Source organism: Manis pentadactyla, chromosome 12 (assembly GCF_030020395.1).
Source record: "Manis pentadactyla isolate mManPen7 chromosome 12, mManPen7.hap1, whole genome shotgun sequence".
NCBI lineage: Eukaryota > Metazoa > Chordata > Mammalia > Pholidota > Manidae > Manis > Manis pentadactyla.
The window spans coordinates 8,941,017-8,965,554 of NC_080030.1; the positions used below are offsets into that span (position 1 = coordinate 8,941,017).

The window sequence follows — 24,538 nt, forward strand, 5'->3', positions numbered from 1 at the left end:
TTATAGCCTTATTTAATTTATTAAATTTTGTCTGTTTCACTAGTGTGGTACTGAAAATGGCATGTTAATGGTATCTTCTGTAGTTTCTGTGCTATTTGGCAATATGTATGTAGAATAGCTGTATTTCCCTTGTTGAATGTGGCTTTTAACATTAACGTCTTTATCTCAGTTAAAGCTTTGTGGCTCCAATCCCTACTCTGGAATCAAAACTGCAAGCCCTGTCCTCATGATTTCCACTGCCTATTTTGTTTTCAGCCTTTTTCAATGATGGACTTAAATTAGTCTCGTGATTAGAATATAAAATTGAGTTTACTGTATGAATAAATTTGAGATTCTGTTATTTATAGGCAAGTTAAGCTCACTCACATTTATTGACCTAAGCATTTTATTTGGTCTCAAGTCTGACATACTTGTTTAATGGTGTAAATATTATGAGGTTATATTCACCCTTTGGTTCATCTTTGAATGCCCTAAAAAAATTATTTTAGTGTTTAGGAAAGTTCGTGTTTTTATCTTAATGGTTCCCTTTTTGTTCATACTTCCAAAATAATTTTCTTACTTAACATTATACTATCATTTATGGTCATTTTATATGGTAGCTTTTGACTAGCAACTTTTGCATACCAATCAATAATCTTATTCTGTTTTCTTCTTTTTCTACCTGTTTTCTCCCAAGTCTTTAGGTGCAGTCTTTCTGCTTTGTCAGAATGCATATGTTTACATATAATTGTTCAACCCATGACTCCACTGTTGCGGTAGTATTATCTCAACAATCAAACACATAAAATGATCAATGTTGACCTTTTTGCTAAAGTTTTCACAGTCATCTTTTGGTTGGAGGAACTTTATCCTCTATGGGATTCCTCAGAAAGAAGATATCAGTGTTTTTCAACATACTTCAAAATTTAACATTGTTTTCATATGGCTTTGAGACTTGAAGGGAAGCTTAACTGGATATAGTAGTCTGGTTTTATACATTCTTTTCTACATTTCTTGAAAATGCTGCTCCACTGTTGCCTTGCTTTGTCTTTCCTTTGTAAAAGTAAAATAAAGGATGTAAGCCTTCATTTCTAAATCTCTATAGAGGAAAATGTTTGGTTTTCTCTGCCTGTCTTCCAAATTCTCCACTTCTCCCCAGCAATTTCTTCCTTCTGCTTGCTTAATCTCTCTACGCCTTATTTCCATCACCTTGAATGATGGTGGGAGAAGTATTCCATATTGCTGCTCCTTGGAGACCTAGTCAGTTGTTCTGTTTATTCTACTGCCAAGCCTCATAGTTGACATCAGAAGCTTGCTTGAATTCGCTAGCTAGGTTCGGCCTGATCTGTCCTCTCCAGCCACCAACTCTTGCCCTGCAGCCACTGTGTGTGATTTATTCATTGCAGTGCCAACATGCCCAGGACAGGACTTGGCACACAACAGGTGCCCAGGAAATGTTTGTCGAATGAATGAAAAATTAAGAGATTTTGCAAAAACCCAACTCAGGGAAGCACCCAGCAGTTGCTCCCCCTGCTGATCACAGTATCACCCTCCAGAGCCCGCAACCTGTCCTGAGCTCTGGAGCAATGCTCCCCTTCCAGATCCTTCTCTCAGGAAGTCCAGCCCCCTTAACAGATGGAGGAAGCCAGAGGAGGAAGAAAGTGCACCAGGTTTAGCCAAAATGGTTCATTTACAAATTTAATTTCATCACAGTGACATTCAGGCTATAAAAACATTCTATACAGTGGTTTAAAAAGTGATACCCATTCCCCCAAAGCAACCCATATATACAACACGGGCACTATTCTCCTGAAGAATGAGGCACACAGCCTGCGGGAATAATCTTTGTACAGAAGGACAAGGTGTCTCAGAGACAACTTCCCCCAGTGCAGAGCGCCCCCCAGAGGGGTCACCGAACAAATGCAGCAACCAGGGTTTGCCAAAATAAATAGACCTTTTTCCATACCTATAAGTGATTTATGTTTCAACAAATATACAAAGTGCAAACAACAAAAAGCCCCTGCGTCTCTGCACAGGGGTGTATTTACATGCTTCAGAAACAGACAAGGCTTTCAGTTTCCCACAGGGCGGGACACAGCGTTTTGTGGTTGTGTGGCAAACAGTCGTTAACAGCCAGCAATTCCTTCCGATGTCTTCGGGCAGGAATCCACGGGAGGCTGCCGCCACTGTCTCTTTGGTTTAAGTGCGACAACACACATAATCATTTCAGAAAGAATTGTCGTTTACTACGTTCCATAAAATGACCAAGCCCAGGAGACATCCTACTGGCGCCGAAACCCCACGCATGTTTCAGATGGGCACCCATTACCCACGAGCACCTTGTCAAGGAAATCGATGGGGCATCTGCATAGAAATGGAAACACTAGCCAGACAGTCATGATGCTGGCTTTGAGGCGCTGGGAGAAAGGCCCTCAGAACGTTCCTCCACAGGGGCCCTGTCCAGCCTGGGAGCCCACCCCAACCCTAAAGGAAAACAGTGCAAAATAATAACACCAAGATTGACTTTACACAATGTACAACCCTGAACTCGAAAAGTGCAAAGGGACATGGAAGGGGCCAGAGGTGGGGCCCGGGGCCGGGGTCCAGACAGCCACAGGGGTCTGAAGGACGCTGTTGGAGGCTGCTTGTCTTCACACACAGGGTAGCAGGGCATCTCAGGCACTTACGACATTAAGGGCAACCGGGGGCTCAGGCTTTCCCTGGGAGCCACGGAGGTCTTGGTGCATGAATGGGTAGGCCCCAAGCCCCGCATGCTGGATTCAGCCGTGCCAGTGCCAAGGCCAGGGTCCCCTTCCTGGTTTAAGGGAAGGGCACGAACCTGGCTTTGTCCTGGTTTAAGAGAAAGGCACAAACCTGGCTTAGCAAACCCGAGTTTGATCCTGAACTGGGGATGGCTGAGCAAAAGCTGACTGGCCGTCCAGCAGAGCAGAGGTAAACACATTGACTACTGAGCTTGGGGGCTTGGACTCCAGAAAGGGGCTCAGCAACTGCCCTGAGACCTGTGTTCAAAGCCACTGCTTTCTCTCACTCCACGTCCCTCCACCAGTTCGTCCCTCAGGGTGAAGTCCGTCGTCCCTGGAGAAGGCAGAAGCGCCCCCCCCAGCTCATCCAGCCTTCCCCTCCTTGGCATCATACATAAAGAAAGAAAAAATCCCAACCCAAACCTGTTCCATGAGCATCATTGGAAGCCCGTCCTCCCTCTGAGACTAATAAATATATAAAACAAAGCTCTGGCAGACAGGCCTCGGGGCTGCCGGCACTCAGGCCGCAGCCACCATGGTGCTTTTGGTTGGTTTGCACGAAACAGGAGGGTGGTGAGGTCTCAGGAAGGGTCAGGTGAGAAAGTGTTCTTCCTGTCTGTGACCGGCCACGGTCCCCGGGGAGGACCAGGGCCCCAGGCAGCGGCTCAGGCCACATCATCCTCCAGGCTGACCATCTGTCTCTGTCAACAGAATGATAAATGCCGGAAATGATCAGTCCAACATGGAGTAAACATGGCTGGAGGCCACCTACACCTCAGTCCCTCTTGGGCCACCCTGAAGCCAGCCCCTGTCATCTCTGGCCTGGGCCAGCACTGTCACCTCGGTCCTGGGCTCTTGGTTCCTGACCTTGGCCCTAGTCTCTTATCCCTGCAGGGGCCACCAGAGGGTGGCTAAGACGAGTTAGTGCCCACCAACACCCCCAAGGCCCGTCCTTCCCAAAGCAGCCACCAGAGGGCGCCCCTGAGCATGGAATCAGTTCCCACCCTCGCCCCGGGGTCTGTGTTCCCCACACAGCAGCCAGGGGGCACCTGCGAGCAGCTGAGTCAGATCACCTCCCTCCTCTGCTCAAAAGCCTCCTGTGTTCCCACGTCACTGAGAGCTCAGCCAAAGGCTTCCCTGGACTCACCAGATACTGCTCCATCTGCCCCCAACCCTCCCTTGCTCCCCTTCACTCTCTCCACTCCAGGTACCCTGGCTGCCTTGGTGCTCCTCAAACACCAGCCTCAGGGCCTTCGCATGGTCTGTGCTCTACACACCACACACTCCCTGCTCGGGAAGCCTGCCCGGACCAGACCACTTTATCTAGAATCACATCCCCTCTCCCCCAGCCCCATTGGCTTTATTTTGCTCCATATGTTACCATATGCCTTATAACCTCTCCTCATCCCTGGCCCCCTGCCACGAGAACATCCCTAGAGGACCGTTAGCACTCTGGGGGCCGGTGGGGGCCCTCACCGAGGGGTAGGTGTAGCCGTCCTGGCTGCGGCAGATGTGGACCTCATCCTCCGTGGTCTTCTGGTACACGGGGTTGTCAAAATTTATGCTGTTGATGCTCTTAAGCCTCCAATTCTTCCAGAGGAGGAAGGTCCCGAAGCAGAGCAGGACAAGCACCACTGTGGGGACAGGTGGCCTGGTCACGAGGCCATGCTGGCCACCTGCCATCCAGCTTAGCACTCCAAGTATCACCGCCTTTGGACTCCCAGCCTTATTTGTTGAATGTTTTTGTTCCAAACATAAAGCAACATTTGCCAGCTGAAAAAAATCCCTGTCCCTCTAACCTGAAGCCCTGGCAACCGTCTCACCCAGAAATACCCAACTGTTCTTGAGTCTTCCAGGTTTCTCTGTGGTTAAGCAGACATGGACGGAAAACCCACCTTTTCAGAAATGGGACTGTTCTCTATATAAGGGGCTGCAACTCACTGTTCTGTTTGAACGGGTGGGAGTGGATGGCTCTTGGCCTCAGTAGTGGGCCACCAGGGGGCGCTCCCTGACCCCCCACATCGGTCGAGGGAACAACCAAAGGCTCACCCAGCCTGGGTTCCTAAAAGATTCTGGCCAGTGTCAGAAGACGGGAGAGATTCAGGCTCTGATAGGAAGACACCGGGGGGGTGGGTATCACCACTGGGCAGCCACCAGCAAGGTGAGGGTCCCACCTGCTACTTTTGTCAACCTACAGTCAGAAGACGGTTGGACACTGAAACACGGTGTCTGTGAGTGGGCCAGGTGCTGCAGGGACACCTCAAAAGGATTTCCTCAGCACAGGAAACAGCACCAAGCTAATTGAGCCATGACTGACCGGGGGTGAGCAGGGGATGAGATGGACGAGGCCAGCTCGCTGGGCAGGAGGGTCGCTGGGCAGCAGGACCAGCCAGCACACTTACCTACAGGCAGCACGATGTACAGAGCCCCCACTCTGCTGGGCCTCTCCTCGCCTCCTCTGCTGGCGATGTCACCCAGGGATGCTTGGGAGAGGGGGAGAGGAAGGCTGAGGTCCACAGCGAGGGCCGCGGGAAACCCGCCTGGTGCCCGACATCCCCCCCCACACACAGGAAATCCCGGATGTTTCTCATTGTCCTTAAAAGTTCAAAGGAACTTGGGGCGTCTCCCATGTTTGAGAGGCGCCACCGTGTCATCCACCAGGGCCTTATTCACTAGCGATGGGGTTGTGGGAGTCAGCCCGACATTACAAGGCGCCGGGAAAGCAGCTGAGGATCTGTGAGGCCCAAGCCTGCGGATATATTCCTGGGGGCTGGCAAGGTCACTGGGGGAAACGTAACACCTCGTTCTGTGTTTGGTGGAAATGAGCCTATTCTGCAGTCAAATGCTCACCCCTGAGCTTCACCCCCGGAAACAAGCCTGCTCTGGATGAGCCAGGAGCACCTTCTGACCCCGGAAAGCTCAGCTTCCCAGTGCCTGGGCTGAATCGCACCAAAGTCTCACAGTGTTAGGTCAGCTGTCCCCAGTTAATTAGAAATATTACAAATATCATTACATAGCCACACGTGTACACCCGGGCTGCACAACGGAAGGGCCCCATGCGAGTGAAATTTAAAGTCCTCCCAACAGGCAAATGGGTCAGGGAGACTGACTAAACCAAATACGGGCCACACGCTCCTTGGAGAGCAGTGGCTTACAATCATCCATCACGTTCAAATCATCCACCTGTATTTTAATTCTATGGCTGCTGTATGTGTGAGTACAGAGTTTATACCCAGTTTTACATCTGTGCATCCTTAAGTAGCCTGGTAACAAAAATAATTTAGGACAGCAACGGGCTCCTTGAGAAGTTTTTCCCTTCAAAGGGTCCCACTGCCAAAATTTGCCTGGATGGGCCCATCTGTGAAATGGCTTTTCCAATAGTAGCCCTAAAGCAAAAAGGTTTCTGGGCTTTCCTCAACCTCGGCAGTTCCTGTTTAATCTCACTTACGGTTGTACAAAGGCTTCAGCTACTCTGAGAATAAAAAAAGGTCTGAAATTTGCTGATGGGCCATTTTTGTTTCGGCCAAAAAAATCTATGAGCTCCATTTCCCGGCTCCTCAAAAACCAGGTCGGCTGCCCTCTAGTGGACGAAGCTGTGAACCGCAGGTCTTCCATTAATTCGCGGAGAGCTCAGCAATTACCTCCTCCAAACCAGGGCTGGAGTCCATGACCTCGAGGCCAAAGGCCATGACCTTGAGGCCTCTGGCTAGGGTGAGGAGACCCACGGCATTCATCTCAGGCACAAAACTTGAAGGCCCTTCCGCCCAACTCAGTACTCCAGTACCATCTTAACGCATTTTTTAAAAAATCAAAATCAATGCCAGTACCCAGTGATGAACAAAGTATCAAAATTGTCAAGGAGACAGGATCTGACTACACTTGCACAATCCAGCCTTACAGGGACCCTGGCTCTGAACAAAATATATTTACAAGACCACGTGGTTGGCCCATGAGCTACAGTTTAATGATCTGGTTTTCTTAAAAATACTGCGTTAAAATATTATTTGAGCCCTGGGCTTTTTGCTGCCCATGACATGCCACCCCAGGGACGCCTCACCTGGCCCGACCCTAGTCCAGGCTGTTGGGTAAACACCTGAAAACGGGGCAGCGAATGGGCCCTCAGGGAACCGGGTACCCACAGCTGGGGGACTCAGGTAAGCAGCTACCACCCGCTCACTATTACCAAGAGGAAGGCGGGCACTATTAACAGCCCCACTTTGTAGGTAGGGAAACGGAGGCTTCAGAGATACACAAGCCGTATCAGAGACAGTCACACAGGCATGGAGACTAACCCCACTACCTCTTCACCAAGATAATGTACGTCCTTGGCCCGATGAATCGGAGGCCAAGATGTTCCCAGCTTTTACCTTGATGGGACAGCGTCACCATCTCAGCTGTGGTGAGCTCAGGGCTGGCCCCGGACCATGGGCTGGCTGTGTCCTTCCCCACCATGGCCGTGGAGCTGACCGTGAACCTCCCAGCTGTTGAGCTGGCCGCCAGCCTGACTGTGGAGGGCCCCTGGGGGGTCACCATAGGTTCAGTCTCTGAAAGAATAAACATTTCCTGAGTGCCCACGGCCTGAACACTGCTCTATAACTCAGTTGCTGATGACTCTGGGTAGCAAACGCGTGCCATGGGCCAGAAAGAAATAACAGAAAAGAAAAGCAATGAAGATAAAAACCCACTAATATCTACATTGGTCTTACATTATTTGTTATTGTTCGGAAAGGAGATTCGCAAGTGTTATGGACACATTGGCCCCAAATCAAGATGTTCTCTGGGGATGAGAGCAATTGAAAAGGGTACACCTTCCTCTCCTCACTTGGAGACCGGGTCTAACATCAGTCACTTCCCAAGGGGAAGGGGAAAGAGTGAACCAGACATGCACGGTGGTTTGCGTCTATCTGAACGCCCACTGCGGGAGCCAACGTGCCCAGTGTTCAGGAAAGGAACACTATGGTTACCCAACTCAGGAGTTCCACAACAGCCTCCTGGGGCCTTGCCCACCCATTTGACAGATGAGCAGAGGCCCCTGATTGTCCAGCAACAGGGCGAGGCCGCAAGGGTGGTGAAAGGAGGACGTGTGCTCAGGGGTGCCCTACCTGGGAGACAGCTCCTCATGTCCTTGGCCAGCAGCATGCCATCAGGACAGGCACAGGTGAACTTGGGCGAGCGGGGATTGATCTGCGGGGCCGGGAGACACAGGTACTGGCAGCCACCATTGTGGAGGGTGGTCCTGTCACACCAGTTCACCCCTGAGGCAGAAGAGACGGGGATTCAGCACAAGGTCAGAAAACGGTAGTCAATTCCAGGAAGAGGAGGCGGGTGGGGAGGCCACCCATCTTTACCTCTCGGCTGTGTGAGGTTGTGGAAAAGAACAATGTCCTCCGGGGACAACAGGTTTTCTGCCACCAAATTAATGTCCGAGCCCGTGAGGCGGTTGGCACTGAAAATGGCTTCATTGATGATATCCGTCCAAAATATTTTATCCTACATGGACGTTGAGAAAGACGACAGATCCCATTAGCCACGGGGATGGAACAGGGACCACTGTCTCCCCTCCAAATCTCTGGGAAGAAGCAGGACTAGTGCCATATTTTTTTCTTTTAAACATTTTTTAATTGAATAAAAAAAATAAAATTTATCATCTGAACCATTTTTTAAGTGTGCAGTTCAGTGGCATGAACCCCACTCACCATTGTGCAGCCATCCCCACCATCCATCTCCAGAACTTTCCATCGTCCCAAACTGAAATGGTCCCCATGGAACACTAACCCCCACCCCTCCCCAGCCTCTGGCCCCCACCACCCACTTTGTCTGTGTGAATGTGGCTCCTCTGGGACCTCCCAGGAGTGGGGATCAGAGGGGACCTGTCCTTTTGTGTCTAGCTTATGTCACTGAGCACAGCATCCCCAAAGCCCATCCATGTTGTAGCAGGTGTCAGAATGTCCCCCCTTTTCAAGGCCACATAATATTCCACCACATGGAAGAACATTGTTTCCCCATTCATTCTGGGCTGCTCCTGCCTCTCAGTTAGTGAGTCAAGCTGGTTGAACACAGTGGCATTTCTTTACAGCAGTTTCCCAGCTGGGTGCTATTTGGAGCTGGTTAACCCATTCAGGGGGACCCCTCTTCTCTTTGCAGGGCAGTCAGGAGCAACCCTGGTCTCTACCCCCTGGATACCAGTGGTAACCTCCATTTCCAGAAGTTGCCAAATGCCCCCTGGGCAACAAGACAGCGTCTGGCTGAGAACAGCTGCGTTAGGTCATTTGGTGACAAGGCAACGGAAGTAACGCCAGGTCTAAGGTCTGATCAAAGTTGCGGGCAGTTTTCTTGAGTTAGTCTTGGCTTACATGAGCTAGACACAGTGTGTCAACCACGAGCTGGCACTCGTGGCCCCGAAATCCCTTCAGCACAGAGGGCGGGGGCTGCCAGCACCCACCTCAAAGATGGCCAAGGAGAAGGGGTGCGCCAGCTTTTTCTTGTCCTCCAACACGGTCTTCCGGTTCCCTCCATTGACATCAATGCTGGAGATGGAGTGGAGCTTGGAGTCCACCCAGTAGAGGCGGCCACCGGAAAGATCTAGAACCCACAGGTGGACGAGGAGAGGTCACATGCTAATGCAGAGGGGCCTTGGGGCCTGGCCACTCCACTCCCCACGGGAAGGAGCCCCCCAAGGACCCGGTGGACAGGTGCCCAGAAAAGCAGTCCCAACCCCACACCCCATGTGTCAGCCGAAACCCCACGCTGGGGAGGATTAGTTGCAGGTTATAAAAATCTGAGGAGGCTGCACGGTCTTGTTCAGGGGTGGCCTGGCCACTCTCCTCTCCTCCAGACTGCGTCCGACCCCCAGGGACCACAGTGCCACCACACACCCAGGGTGATGCCATTCGGCCACTGGATGTCCTCTGTCACCAGCGAGTAAACGTCCACGCCATTCAGACCCCCTTTCTTGATCATGGCAGGGGTCCCCCAGTCTGTCCAGTACATGAAGCTGGTGGGGAGAAGGGAGGAGAGAGAGGCGGGCGTCAGCAGGTGCAGATCCCGGGTCTCCAGAGCAGCATCCAGGCCAGGACTCTGACACGGCCCCCAGGAGACCCCACACTGCGCCTACCCTGCAACCTGCGACCTAGGGGGCAACTGGCAGAATCTTAGAACCTCTGAGGAGAACAATGGGAAATTTTGGCCTCCACTGTCCGGACTGAGGCTCTGGAATCTGCACCCTAAAAGCTGCTTTCCCAGGGCTTTTATAAATTTTCAGGGTTTTGTCATTTTTTTTCTGCTTTTCCAAAAATATATATACTTTTCAAGTTGTGGTAAAAGACGCATGACATAAAGTTTGCTGCCTTACCCGCTTCTAAGTGGCCAGTTCAGTGGCATGAAGCAGGTTCACATGTTGCATAACCATCCCCACCATTCATCTCTGGAACGTTCCATCTCCCCAAACTGAAACTCTGTCCCGTGAAACACTCACCCCCATCTCCTCCCCCAGCCCCTGGCCCCCACCACCTGCTTTCTATCTCTATGGATGGGGCTCCTCCAGGGAACTCCAAGGGGTGGGATCAGACAGGGTCTGTCGTTTGTGTCTGGCTTATGTCACTGAGCACCGTGTCCCCAAGGTCCATCCACATTGTAGCAGGTGTCAGGACGTCCTTCCTTTTTAAGGCTAATATTCCACTCTGTGGATGGACCACATTGTGCGTATCCATCCATCCATCCATGGATAGGCACCCGGGCCCCACCCCTCGGCTATGTGAATTTTTCCACTATGAACATGAGTATGTAAATGCCTCTTTACAACCGTGTTTTCATATTTTTTGCATCTACACTTAGAAGTAGGTCTTCAAAAGCTTTTAAACCTCTGACCAGATGCTCCAACTAATGTGCAAGTAGCCAGATACAAATTTAAAATACATTAAAATACCCCCTGCCTGTCATGATTGGCAAAGATGGAAGACTGCTGGCAAGTGTGTGGGAAAACGGGCCACTTCTGGCTGGAAGGTCAGTTTGGCAAATGTATATTTTGAATGACAGTTTGATGCACATACCCTCGGATCTAATAATGCGACTTCTAGGATGTTCTCCTGCCAATAAACTACAGTGATGCTCATTCAAAGGTATTCTTGGTTGTTGGGGGGGAAAAACACTACATTTCCATGTGCTGGATAACAGTTAATTCATGGCCCATCAGGGAACAATCCCATGTATCAACTAAAAGATCAAGTAGAAAATAGAGTGCAACATTCAGGGACCAAAAACAGAGCGGGTGCACACAGACACGCACACCAGAATGCGTACGTGAGTGGATTTTTTCTGGGAGTCACTCTTCCTCCTGGTAGCAGGGTGGCATTGCCTTCCATCCAATGACAGCATCTTATTCCACTAGGACAGGGTGTGTCCCACCTCAGTTATGCTCCTGGACAAATGCCCCTTGCTAATTCTTGTCACCCGGACTTGCCTACACCCCGCTGGAACTGTGAAATCCCACAGGCAGCAAATACACTACGACAGGCGCAGACTACATGGGGCGGGGTGGTTCTTTACACCAGGGGACTCGAGTGCCTGAGGGTCCTGGAGCTGCTGAGTCAGCCAAGGGTCCCTGCAGACATCCACCTGGGCGCTGCATGGGGTGGTGACCTTCACTCCCCTCCAGGCACCTGCAAACACTGTCAATCAACCAACACTGGACCTGAGTGCTTCTACCTTTCTCCACCCCATCCTGGCATAGGACACTCTGCCATTCAATACTAAATCAACTTAAATTTCTAATAAGTATTAATTTCATTAATTTCTAATACCGATTTAAATCTGTATTTTAATTTGGGGTGGTGGATTCTTATCCCGAGGATAGGACTGTTCAGATGAGACTCAGTCTCATCCACCTTGAGCACAAAACCTCCCCCCCACACTGGGTCCTGCTGGCTCTTGACACTGCCTGCCTTTTTGTTCCCTGTGTGCCCCTCAGCTTTGGGAATACCCACCCGTGAACGGGGTCCACCGCGATGGCCCTGGGCTTGGAGCCTTTCTCTTTGAAGAGGGTCTTTCTCTTCATGCCCTTGGTGTCAGCCACGGAGACGGTGCCCAGGATGGAGTCAGTCCAGTATATGTTGCCATGAATCCAGTCCACGGCCAGCCCATCGGGGGCCTGGAGGTCCTCACTGATGACAGTGTCATAGGAGAAGCTGGGATCTCTGTCGATCTGGGTGCTGATCAGAAAGGAGAAGGGGGAGGGGGAGGTCATCACCATGGGCCCTCGATTCACCTGGAGAGCTGGGGGCTGGGCTTGGCCCAAAGCTCACCTGTAGATCTTCCGTTGGGACAGGTCGGACCAGTAGATTCTGTTGCTGGCCACCTCCGTGTCCAGGGCAACCACATTCTTCAGGTTTGGAATGAGGCTGGTGTACTCGCTGCGGTCCAGGGTCATCTTCCTCACCTCGTGGCGGTTGGTGAAAAAGAGGTAGGCGATGGTGCCTGGGGACAGCGAGGGCTCTCATGGAACTGGAAGTGCCCCCTGGTGCCCCCTTGTCACCCCTACAGGGTCTGGCTGAACAGAAGAGACACCAGGATATCCACCATGTGATTCAGATGCTCTGATATCTGGGGCCTTGCAGACCGTGGAGGGACATCCCCTCCCTGGGCTAGCCAATTCCTAGAGACAGTTAACAGCTTGTCTCAGACACAAACCAACCAGCCCACACCCTCACAGTGGCCACTACCCAACGGATCCCCCTGGGCCAGGTACCAGACAACCGGGGCAGGGCCAGCAGCTACCCCAGAGCCTATCAAAATTATCCACACTAGCCAGTCCTAAGCCTGCTCACCCTGCCTCACCTCTTCCTTCCTGAGGGAACCACATAAAATCTCCTGCCCACATCTCCTCTCCCTCTGCCTCCTGACCTGCTGGGGCTGCCCGCTGTGTCCTCGGATGGCAGGGCGCACCCCCTGCTCCTAGGAAGTGTGAGTAGCAAACTGTCTGGATTTCAGTGGCAGCTGGCTATGATTTGTTGGCCTTAACCATACCTGAATGATAATAAAACCTGTATTTAAAAACACCAGGGCCCAGCATTTTACAGTTTAGAACATAAAGATGAAGGCATGACAATGTCTAATGTGCACAGAGCAGTTCCTCCAGGCAGGAAAGGTGCTTGGTGGTTTACATATTGTTTTCCCCAGATGGCAAACTCCCCTTACAGATAAGGGGATTAAGGCTCAGACAGGGGAAGTGACTTGCCCAAGATCACACAGCAGGTGAGAGGCAGAGCCCAGATTCCCACACCCAGGTCAGCCCAACTCTGAGGGCTATGCTGTCACCATGAGACTAATATTCACCAACAAACTGACCACTCACTTACAAATGACCAGTCAGAATGTCCCTCCGGGTGACACCATCGCCAACCCCAGGATGACATCTGTCTGGATACTAAACCCTATGGACTAGAATGCAAGTGAAATCTCACAGCCTAGAGGTTTCATGAGAACAGTCCCCAGCGTACCCCAGAATTGGGACATGCACGGGGGAACATGACTGAAGCGGCCAGGGAGCTGTCCCAAGGAACGACAACAGAAGAGAGAGATTTAAAGGCCCACAGAGATCTTTAAGGAACAGAGACTCTAATAAAATATTTCTGAGATCACACAGCAAGAACAGACCACGATGCAAAAAGCTACAGACATCTGGACACCTGATCAACTCTTCCAGGACAGCAAAGCCTCTAAAATCATGGGATCCCTTGATTTAGGTGGTCCTATGAATTAGGACAAGGTTACAGTTCTAACCTAAACTTCAGGTGGAAAAGAAACTCAACTATTTCTACTATTGTTTCATTGTGAGCCGTTGCATTTTGGTCTCTTAAATGCTTTTTTTTTTTTTTTTGGTATAAGTTCCCTTAGTGAGTAAATGAGTTATCTCAGCTAGAGGGGCTGTGGCTGCAAACCATCCCCCGTGGGATCGACTGCGTCTACGGGAAGCTGGACATGTGTGGGCAGCCTGCTAGCAAGGCCGACTCCCAACTGGGTGGCTCGCTCGCCTGCCAGAGGCCTGGGAGAGCAAATAGTCTGCCCCCCACCCCCACCCTGGATCATTTCAGTCCATGCAAAGTTCAGATGATGAAATTCTCAACCGCGTTTGCTTTCGGGAGGGTGAGGGCCAGAGCCCCTCCTACTGCCCCCGGGAGCTCACCTACGGCCTTGCAGGATCTGGTGAGAGGGTCCAGTTGGAAGCCCTCCTCACACTCGCACTTGTAGCCGCCCTCAGTGTTCACGCAGATCTGGCTGCAGGCATCAGGGTCTTGACACTCATCAATATCTGCGAGTCAGGGCAGAGAAAGGAGTTTGGGTGTCCTTCCCCATGGGATGTGGGTAAAGCGGTGGGTTCCTACCAAAAGCCGTGCCTCCCAGTGGCAAGTAGGGGACAGTCTAGCCCCTCTGGGGAAGACTTCTGGGGCTGGGGTCTCGGGTTCAGAGATGCAATCATGGAGAGGGCCAAGTGTCATCCCCAGCCATGACCCTGACCTCGCCACTCATGTGGGGTGCAGCCAGCAGGGCAAAGCTATGTCAGCTGAGATTTCTTTCTTAATTATTAATCCCCAAAGGCAAGAACCAAGTGCTTCTCAAGGGCCTAGCCTGAGTTACTCCCATGCATCTGGCACCTCCTGAAATCCTCCCAACATCCCTGTGAGGTGGGGACTGCTTTTACACCCACTTAACAGATGGGGAAACTGAGGCACAGAGGGTTCGGTCCCTGATTCAGGGGAAAGGAGGCCCGGAGCCCACCCGGAGCAGCAATCACCTTCACATCTTCGCTCGTCTACCAGCTGGAAGCCCCCTGGACACAAGCACTTGTACCCAATCTTGAGGTCATTGCAGATGTGCGAGCAGCCACCCTTGTTGTCCAGACACTCGTTGGTCCCTGCACCAGGCGGGGGGCACAGATTGGTTACACTCAGGCCTCTGGCCACCCCTTCCCCACCACGATTTTACCATCTTTATTACAAACACAACAATGACTTGGAAGTCAGTTAAGTGCCTGGGCCCAAGAGAACTTAAAATAACCATTGTCACGTGCAGTGCTATGAACAGAGGACGTTATGCTGAGTGAAGTAAGCCAGGCACGAATGGATGAGGCCTGTGAACCCACTCACGGAGTCCCTAGAGGAGTCACAGCCACAGAGACAGGAAGTGGGTGGTGGGCGGTGAGGGGCTGGGGAGGTCGTGTTTCATGGGGACAGAGTTTCAGTTTGGGCAGATGGAACGTTCTGGAGATGGAGGGTGGGGACGGCTGCATGGCAATATGAATGTGCTTCATGCCACTGGACTGGACACCTAAAAGCAGTTAAGATGGTAGCTCTTAGGGTATTATTTTTAACCACAATTTTTAAATGTTTGTAATTATAAAAAATTAAAAACTGCACACCACAGTTACTTATATTGACTCATTCACTCCTCCCTGCAATGCTAAAGGTAGCTGAACAACAGCAGGGGAAGCTGAGTCATGGCCAGGCTATGACTTGCCCAAGGCCACACTGCCGGCCTCGAATGCAGGGCCCTTAGCTCGGGAACCCATGCTTTCGCCCCGTCTACACCAGGGGCAGGCCAAAGTCAGCCCGCCACCTGTTCTTGCACCACCCGACGGCTGAGAATGGTCTTCACATTTTGAAATCGTTGAAAAGAAAAACAAGAAACAAAAGAAAAATAATATTTAGTGCCATGTGAAAGTTCTATAAAATCCAAAAGTCAGTGTCCAGAGCACCATTTCCTTGAAGCAGCACCACATGCATTTGTGTGCATTCCTCTGCAGCTTTCCTGCACCCTACGCCAAGGTGCGTGCCTGTGACAGGGACCTTACAGCCTGAAAGCCCAAAACACATATGCAGGTATGGGTCAGAGTGTTGCTGAACTTTATAGGCATCACATCGGCCCATCCCCAGCAGCCCTAGGACGTGTGAGTAATTACAGTACCATCCTATGGATGTGACAACTGAGACTTGGAAGCAATGTCACTTATCCCCAAGCCCCCCCACATCTGTCTCGCCCCAGAGCCAAAGCGCTGGTGGGCACGCGGGGGCTGGTGCCTTGGAGCCCCACAGTGGTGCCCAGGGCTGGGTCCCACTCCCGCTCCCCACAAGCTCCGTGAGCTGCCCGCATCCCAGGCTCACCACACTCCTTGAGGGGCTCATCCGACCAGTCCCGGCAGTCCCTGACTGAGTCGCACACTTTGTTCAGGGGGATGCACTCGCCACTGTGGCACTTGAACTTGTTGGGGCCCTCGCACACAGTCACTGTGAGAGGCAAAGACGGGCGTCAGGTGCTTTCGAGTGGCAGGAGTCTGCTTAGCACTCTTTATTAATATAATAGTTAATTCACATAAGACTATATGCAAATGTATTCATTAATAAAACATAATTATTGAACACCAGCTTAGGAATTTGGCCCATGGCGAAACCAACCCAGTCTTTTTATTTAAATAAAGTTTTATTGGCACATGGCCATGCCCCTTCATTTACATAGAGTCTGTGGCTGTTTTCTTGCTACAATAATAGCAAAGTCAAGGAGCTGCAACAAAGACTATGGTCCTCAAGGCAGAAAATATTTAGTATCTGCCCTTTTACAGTCAAGGATTGCAGAACCCTGAACTAGATTATTATAGCAATCATATTATTATATTGTTATTTCCTGTGCCATCCTGCTACTGGTTTGCTACACCTGAATTTTGGATTGACCATTTCCTTATATTTTTCATTAATAGTGACATTATAATTCTTAAACTGGGTGGTGGCTCCATGGGTGTTTAATAGTCATTATGTTTTATTAATTGTAAAGGCTCAGCAATATGTGTCTTTTGGATGACTTGATAAAACAAAATGTGGGAAATCCATACAATGGAATATTATTCAGCCTTATAATAGGAAATTATAGAAATTTCCTATAACAGAAATCTATAGAAATATAGAAAAAGGAAATTCTGATACTTGTAAAACCATGGATGAACCTTGAAAACATAATGCTACATGATATAAGGCAGACACAAAAGAACAAATACGTTACAATCCCACCACTTACATGAGGTCCCTAGAGGGGCACATCCATGCAGATAGAAAGTAGATGGTGGGGACAAGGACTGGGGGAAAGGATGGCGGTGCTATTGTTTCATGGCAACAGAGTTTGGGAAGCTAGAAAGTTCTGGAGATGGATGGGGGGGATGTTTTTATGACAATGTGAATGTGCTTCATGTCACCCAGCTGGACACTTAAAGATAATTTGATCACTTGGTGATGGGGGGAGTCTAGTAAACATAATGTTGCTCATGTAACTGTAGATTAATGATACCAAAAAAAAAAAAAAGTTATCATGGTCAATTTTATGTTACATGTATTTTACCCCAATTAAAAAAAAAGTGCATTTTCAGAATTTCAGTTTCTGTTCATGAACATTTCAGTGTCTAAATATCTTAACGAAATTACTTTAAAAGCAGCACTCTTACATTATGTATATTTTATCCAATTAGAAATTTTAAAAACTTAATTCTACCACTGTTGCACATGTGGGCTGCTTCCAGTGTTTTGCTATTAGGACAGAGAGTCCCTGCAGGCTCCGGAGCCTGTCTCCTGAGACACAGGGGTGAGCGCTCTACTGGGGTCATTCCCAGGAGAGGAACTGTGCCTTGTAGATTCAGGAAAGTGCTTTATGTGCAATGGTAGTGTGTGTGTAACTGAGCTCAAAGACACACGCTTGGTATGCCGGATCTGACCTTGTTTAATCTCGCAACCCTGAAACTGGTGCCTTCATAATGCACATTTTTCAGATAAGCGGGACTGTGGCTCAGGGAGGTCAAGTGAGTTGCCCAAGGACACACAGCTGGGGTGGGGCTGACACGGGAGGCTCCACCCTCTCCTGGGACCACCACGCTTGTCCACCCACACACCAGGACCCGGGAGGCACAGGGCTCACCATTGATGCAGCCAACCTCGTCACTCATGTCCTCACAGTCGTATTCCTTGTCACACTGCCGGCTGCCGTGGACACAGGTCCCGTCGGAACACTGGAACTCATCCGGCCGGCATGTAGTCACAGCTGGGAAAGGCAGAGCAGGGGGAGGGGAAGAAGAGGGGGGGCGCACGGTCAAAGCGGAGGCGGCCCGACAGGCTGACACCGGCCTCGCGGCAGTGTGTGCACAGGGGCTCTTTAGACCGGGAACCCCACACCCGGCCTCGTTCTCCAGAAGACCGGCAGCTCATCCGTCTTACCTGCTTTTTGAAGCAGATAAAAGAGCAAAGAGGTGGGCTTCCTTCCCACCACTGAGGAAAAACTTCCCCAATACCCCTGTCTTTGTATTCTAAAATTTAACCAACACAGAACTGAGGAAATTTTCTTTTATAGCAGTAAGTGCCTTTTTCCTCAACGGAGAAGAATTGTGGAAAATTACCACAGATGACCCTTGAGCAACTCAACGGCTTAGGGGCGCTGATCCCACACATAGTCAAAAATCCACATATAACTTTTGACCACACCCCCCAAAAAAGAAAACTTAACTACTAATGGCCGACTATTGCCAGAAGCCTTTCCGGTAACATAAATAGACAGTGAATGCATATTTTTGCATGTTCTATGTATTATACATACTGTATTCTTACAATAAAGCAAGCTAGAGGAAAGAAACTGTTTTAAATTGTCACAAATCTCCAAAAAGTTTTCCAATATATTTATCGAAAAAAATCTGCCTGAGTAGACCCACATTAATTCAAACCGTGTTGTTCGTGGCCAAATTACTAAAGTAACACAGCAAAGTCTGGAAAATAGGAAAGGGGAAAGCAAGCACCCCCATATCTAACACACTATCAACAAAAATTAAGGTTTCCCTAGACGTCTCTCCAGTCTTCTGCGTATGCGTTGTCTTAGAACGCAGTTTATTAATAAGCTACAGACCTAACAAGCCATCCTCAGCAGAAAGTCAATGCTGTGATCCCGATCTAGCCAGAGGCTGGCCCAGCAAATGATGATAAATCAGATCTATACCACTGAGCAGAATACAATTGCTCCAGAGACTAAAACCATGAACCTGAGAAATGTTTGTGAGCTGACGCCTGGGGAAAAAGGACGGCGTTACCCAGCCTTGGAGGACGCACGTGGTGTCTGGAATGGGCTGACGCTGGTCCTCACAGAGGTTCTGGCTTCCAGCTAATTCATCAAGCTTAATGCTTAATGTTTTATGCGCTTTCCTGTGGGCTGTGTTTCCCAGTGAAAACATTCACAGTAAAAAAAATTTGATTTCAGGGTGTCAGTGAAAGACCATAAATCTGTGGTCAGAACGATCCCCCTCCTTTTTTGCTTGAACACCCAAGTTTTGGGTGTGCTGTGTGTGCATGCGGTCCTTGGTCTGCTGTGTCATAGGAAAAAGGGAGAATGATCCTACTTTTCACCCATGTGAAGAAGAAAAAAAAACTTTAAGAAAGCATCAGAGCGTATGTAACCCTAGCAAAACACGAGTTCTGATGACGGTTAAAAATGGTGGGATGACGGGGTGTTCGGTGTTCACAGCTGCGTGTCAGAAAGCTACGCGGCCCACCCGTGCCTCAGATTCCCCGTCCGTCGAGAGTGGGGGACGCCTGCTCACGCGTCGTGGGGATCACAGGGGTGGGTGCTGAGTTTCAGGACAGGTCACATACAAAATCCTCCACTGTTTTAAAAACGAGGCTTTTTAGAAAGCCTCGTCCCATCACACAGCAATTACCCTCCGTGAGAACCGTGCACGTGGGCGACCCCCCGCAAAGAAACAGGAAGAGGAAAGCACACTCCGCACTCACAGGGGTTCTACCCCACCGACTCCAGGAAGGGCCCTGGTCAAGGGGCACTGCCGTGGGTCCAGGGCCGCCGCCACATCCTTCCTCTGCACTGTCCCCAACCCGGCGGCCACTAGCCCCGTGTGGCTATTTCAGGCTCAGGGTGCCCTCCAAGTAATTAAAATGAAATAAAACTAAAAATTCCGTTCTTGGGCCACACGTCTCGCATTGGCTGGCGGCTGCTGCCTGTGCGGCACAGACCTGGGCGCCTCCCCCATCGCAGAAGGTTCTACTGGGTGGCGTGGACCCTAATCCGGGTCCGCAGAGGCCACAGCTGTTGCCCCATCTTACAGGAAAGGACATCAGGGCACCACGCAGGAGGTTAAATCTCTGACCTGGGGTCACACAGCTCAGAGGTCACCAGCCAGGCCCGGAGCCCGCCCAGGGTAACACCGCAGCTTGCCCCCTTGCCAGAAAAGCCTCTAATTAAACAGGCATTAGAGACAGAGTGCCTCCTGGGGCGGGATTTTCTCAGCCATACGATCGCCAAGACTGGAAAGAAACATGAAATGGGACCAACTTGCTCGCCCTGTGATTCGAGATCGTTTGACCACCCACCCAGGGGCACTGCCCACCCCACAGCCGGGGTCGACGGGGCCCGGGGACAGGGGCGGGGAGCCTCCGGGCCTACCGCAGCGGTCCTCGTCCGACTTGTCTTTGCAGTCGGAGTCGCCGTCGCAGCGCCAGCTGGAGTGGATGCATTCGCCGCTGCGGCAGTGGAACTCCAGCGCGGAGCAGGGGCTGCTGTCGCCTCGGGGGGAGGCCGGGTCCCGGTCCCCACAGTGCTGCGGCCACTCGTCGGAGCCGTCCTCGCAGTCGGGGTCACCGTCGCAGGCCCACAGCTCAGGGATGCAGGTGGAGCTGTTGCACTGGAAGGTGGCAGGGCCGCAGGTGGGCTCTGGGCAGAGCGCCTCGTCGGAGCCGTCCAGGCAGTCCCGGTCCGAATCGCAGACGAAAACCTGGGCAATGCACTTGCCGTCATGGCAGCGGAACTCGTCGGGGGAGCACGTCTTGGGAGCTGCGCGGACGGGAGGGGCAAGACAATCTGGTCACCGGGGAGCCCCGCCTCCCAGTGCCAGCTCATTCCACAGATGGGCACACTGGGCCGTGGGCTGGTCGGACCCCGGTTAGCAGACCCGGAGAGGCAGCCGGGCAATGGTCAGGGGCACCCTGATGGTCGGACGCCCCAGCCCGCTCCGGTGGCCCCCGTGCCTCCGTTCCCTCATCTTTCCACGGGCCAGGCACAGAGGACATGCTATCTAAGAGTGTGCTGTTATTATTAAAAGTTAATTAAAAAAAAAATTACTCTATGATGTGATGGAGGCATTAACTAGCCTTACTGCGTAATCATTTTGCATACCTGCATCAAATCATCACAATGTATACCTTTAACTTATATAATGGTATACATTAATTCTATTTCAATAAAGGTGGAAGAAAAAAATGTGCCTGGGAAACACCAGCCATCCATTTTACTTAAAAAATGTTCCCCACAGAATGTCATCCAATGACCATCGTTAATCAAGGTTTCACATGCATTTATTTCTAAGGTAAAGGTGAGCGAAGCAGTATCCTGTGCCTTTTTTTTTTCTTTAATCTGTTATGTTTTTATATTTTGTGGACTTCAAAATTTGATGTGATCTGGGTTATTTACTGTTTCTCAGGGGTTTTTTCCATTAAAAAAAAAAATCACACAATTGAAAAAAATCAAAAGAGCCAAGACAGGGGAGGGGCGGAAGATGGCGGCGTGAGTAGAGCAGCGGAAATCTCCTCCCAAAACAACATATATCTATGAAAATATAACAAAGACAACCCTTCCTAGAATAAAGACCAGAGGACACAGGACAATATCCAGACCACATCCGCACCTGAGAGAACCCAGCGCCTCGCGAAGGGGGTAAGATACAAGCCCCAGCCCCGCGGGAGCCGAGCGCCCCTCCCACCAGCTCCCGGCGGGAGAAGAGCAGGCAGAGCGCGAGGGAGACGGAGCCCAGGGCTGCCGAACACCCAGCCCCCGCCATCAGGGCCAGAGTGCAGGGCGCTCGATACTAGGAAAACAGGGCAGCAAGAACAGTGAGCAGGCACTGGAGGCTGGGCCACAGAGGACATAAGAAAAGCGCGCGACCATTTTTTTTTGCTTTTTTGCTGTTTTGTTTTGGCGAGTGCTTTTTGGAAGTCTTAAAGGGATAGGGACCCCAATACTAGGGAAACAGGGCAGAAAGACCGACCGGTGAACAGAGGCCTGAGGCTGGCACTGGAGAATAAAGAAAAACGAACGACCACCTTTTTTTTAATTAAAAACTTTTTTTTTTTTTTTTAATTAAAAAAGATTTTTTTTTCTTTTTTTTTGGTGGCCGTTGTTTTGTTTTGGCAGGTGCTTTTTGGAAGTCTTAAAGGGGCAGGGCGGGACACTTAGTCCAGAGGTAGGGAATCCGGGATCTCTGGGCACCCTAACCCCTGGGCTGCAGGGAGCAGGGAGGCCCCTTACGGAGATAAATAGCCTCCCAGCAGCTCCTGCTCCAACGCGACTCCACCATTTTGGAGTAGCTGCCCGAGCCAGGCCACGCCCACAGCAACAGCGGAGATTAACTCCATAGCAGCCGGGCAGGAAGCAGAAGCCCTGTCTGCGCGCAGCTGCGCAGCACAAGCCACTAGAGGTCGCTGTTCTCCCAGGAGAGGAGGGCCAGAAACCAACAAGAAAGGAAGTCCTTCCAGCCATCACTCGTCCCAGTTCTGCAGTCTATTCCTATCATCATGAAAAGGCAAAGCTACAGGCAGACAAAGATCACAGAGACAACACCAGAGAAGGAGACAGACCTAACCAGTCTTCCTGAAAAAAGAATTCAAAATAAGAATCATAAACATGCTGACAGAGATGCAGAGAAATACGCAAGAGAAATGGGATGAAGTCCGGAAGGAGATCACAGATGCCAGAAAGGAGATCGCAGAAATGAAACAAACTCTGGAAGGGTTTATAAGCAGAATGGATAGAATGCAAGAGGCCATTGATGGAATTGAAATCAGAGAACAGGAACGCATAGAAGCTGACATAGAGAGAGACAAAAGGATCTCCAGGAATGAAACAATATTAAGAGAACTGTGTGACCAATCCAAAAGGAACAATATCCGTATTATAGGGGTCCCAGAAGAAGAAGAGAGAGGAAAAGAGATGGAAAGTATCTTAGAAGAAATAATTGCTGAAAACTTCCCCACACTGGGGGAGGAAGTAATCGAACAGACCACGGAAATACACAGAACCCCCAACAGAAAGGATCCAAGAAGGGCAACACCAAGACACATAATAATTAAAATGGCAAAGATCAAGGACAAGGAAAGAGTGTTAAAGGCAGCTAGAGAGAAAAAGGTCACCTATAAAGGGAAACCCATCAGGCTAACGTCAGATTTCTCAACAGAAACCCTACAGGCCAGAAGAGAATGGCATGATATATTTAATACAATGAAACAGAAGGGCCTTGAACCAAGGATACTGTATCCAGCACGACTATCATTCAAATATGACGGTGGGATTAAACAATTCCCAGACAAACAAAAGCTGAGGGAATTTGCTTTCCACAAACCACCTCTACAGAACATCTTACAGGGACTGCTCTAGATGGGAGCACTCCTAGAAAGAGCACAGCACAAAACACCCAACATATGAAGAATCGAGGAGGAGGAACAAGAAGGGAGAGAAGAAAAGAATCTCCAGACAGTGTATATAACAGCTCAATAAGCGAGCTAAGTTAGGCAGTAAGATACTAAAGAGGCTAACCTTGAACCTTTGGTAACCACGAATTTAAAGCCTGCAATGGCAATAAGTACATATCTTTCAATAGTCACCCTAAATGTTAATGGATTGAATGCACCAATCAAAAGACACAGAGTAACAGAATGGATAAAAAAGCAAGACCCATCTATATGCTGCTTACAAGAAACTCACCTCAAACCCAAAGACATGTACAGACTAAAAGTCAAGGGATGGAAAAACATATTTCAAGCAAACAACAGTGAGAAGAAAGCAGGGGTTGCAGTACTAATATCAGACAAAATAGACTTCAAAACAAAGAAAGTAACAAGAGATAAAGAAGGACACTACATAATGATAAAGGGCTCAGTCAAACAAGAGGATATAACCATTCTAAATATATATGCACCCAACACAGGAGCACCAGCATATGTGAAACAAATACTAACAGAACTAAAGGGGGATATAGACTGCAATGCATTCATTCTAGGAGACTTCAACACACCACTCACCCCAAAGGATAGATCCACTGGGCAGAAAATAAGTAAGGACACGGAAGCACTGAACAACACAGTAGAGCAGATGGACCTAATAGACATCTATAGAACTCTACATCCAAAAGCAGCGGGATATACATTCTTCTCAAGTGCACATGGAACATTCTCCAGAATAGACCACATACTAGGCCACAAAAAGAGCCTCAGAAAATTCCAAAAGATTGAAATCCTACCAACCAACTTTTCAGACCACAAAGGCATAAAACTAGAAATAAACTGTACAAAGAAAGCAAAGAGGCTCACAAACACATGGAGGCTTAACAACACGCTCCTAAATAATCAATGGATCAATGACCAAATCAAAATGGAGATCCAGCAATATATGGAAACAAATGACAACAACAACACTAAGCCCCAACTTCTGTGGGACACAGCAAAAGCAGTCTTAAGAGGAAAGTATATAGCAATCCAAGCGTATTTAAAAAAGGAAGAGCAATCCCAAATGAATGGTCTAATGTCACAATTATCGAAATTGGAAAAAGAAGAACAGATGAGGCCTAAGGTCAGCAGAAGGAGGGACATAATAAAGATCAGAGAAGAAATAAATAAAATTGAGAAGAATAAAACAATAGCAAAAATCAATGAAACCAAGAGCTGGTTCTTCCAGAAAATAAACAAAATAGATAAGCCTTTAGACAGACTTATTAAGAAGAAAAGAGA

General features: G+C 49.7%; 1 protein-coding gene across 2 annotated transcripts in view; it reads right to left on the reverse strand.

The window, feature by feature from the left end:
- Window positions 1-1,663: 1,663 nt before the first annotated feature.
- The window catches only part of LDLR (low density lipoprotein receptor), a 39,860-nt gene continuing 16,985 nt past the window's right edge, over window positions 1,664-24,538 (reverse strand). The window contains exons 4-18 of one of the 2 annotated variants that reach the window (XM_036883538.2): window positions 20,208-20,594; window positions 17,688-17,810; window positions 15,896-16,018; window positions 14,530-14,649; window positions 13,921-14,046; window positions 12,041-12,212; window positions 11,723-11,947; window positions 9,617-9,735; window positions 9,184-9,323; window positions 8,090-8,231; window positions 7,844-7,996; window positions 7,109-7,285; window positions 5,144-5,224; window positions 4,218-4,375; window positions 1,664-3,442 (exon numbers count right to left, since the gene is read on the reverse strand). In XM_036883538.2, coding sequence (XP_036739433.2) covers window positions 3,407-3,442; window positions 4,218-4,375; window positions 5,144-5,224; window positions 7,109-7,285; window positions 7,844-7,996; window positions 8,090-8,231; window positions 9,184-9,323; window positions 9,617-9,735; window positions 11,723-11,947; window positions 12,041-12,212; window positions 13,921-14,046; window positions 14,530-14,649; window positions 15,896-16,018; window positions 17,688-17,810; window positions 20,208-20,594 — 2,282 coding nt within the window. In that variant the 3' untranslated portion in view covers window positions 1,664-3,406. The remainder of the gene's footprint in view (window positions 3,443-4,217; window positions 4,376-5,143; window positions 5,225-7,108; window positions 7,286-7,843; window positions 7,997-8,089; window positions 8,232-9,183; window positions 9,324-9,616; window positions 9,736-11,722; window positions 11,948-12,040; window positions 12,213-13,920; window positions 14,047-14,529; window positions 14,650-15,895; window positions 16,019-17,687; window positions 17,811-20,207; window positions 20,595-24,538) is intronic. The other variant, XM_057489914.1, reaches the window with a different exon arrangement.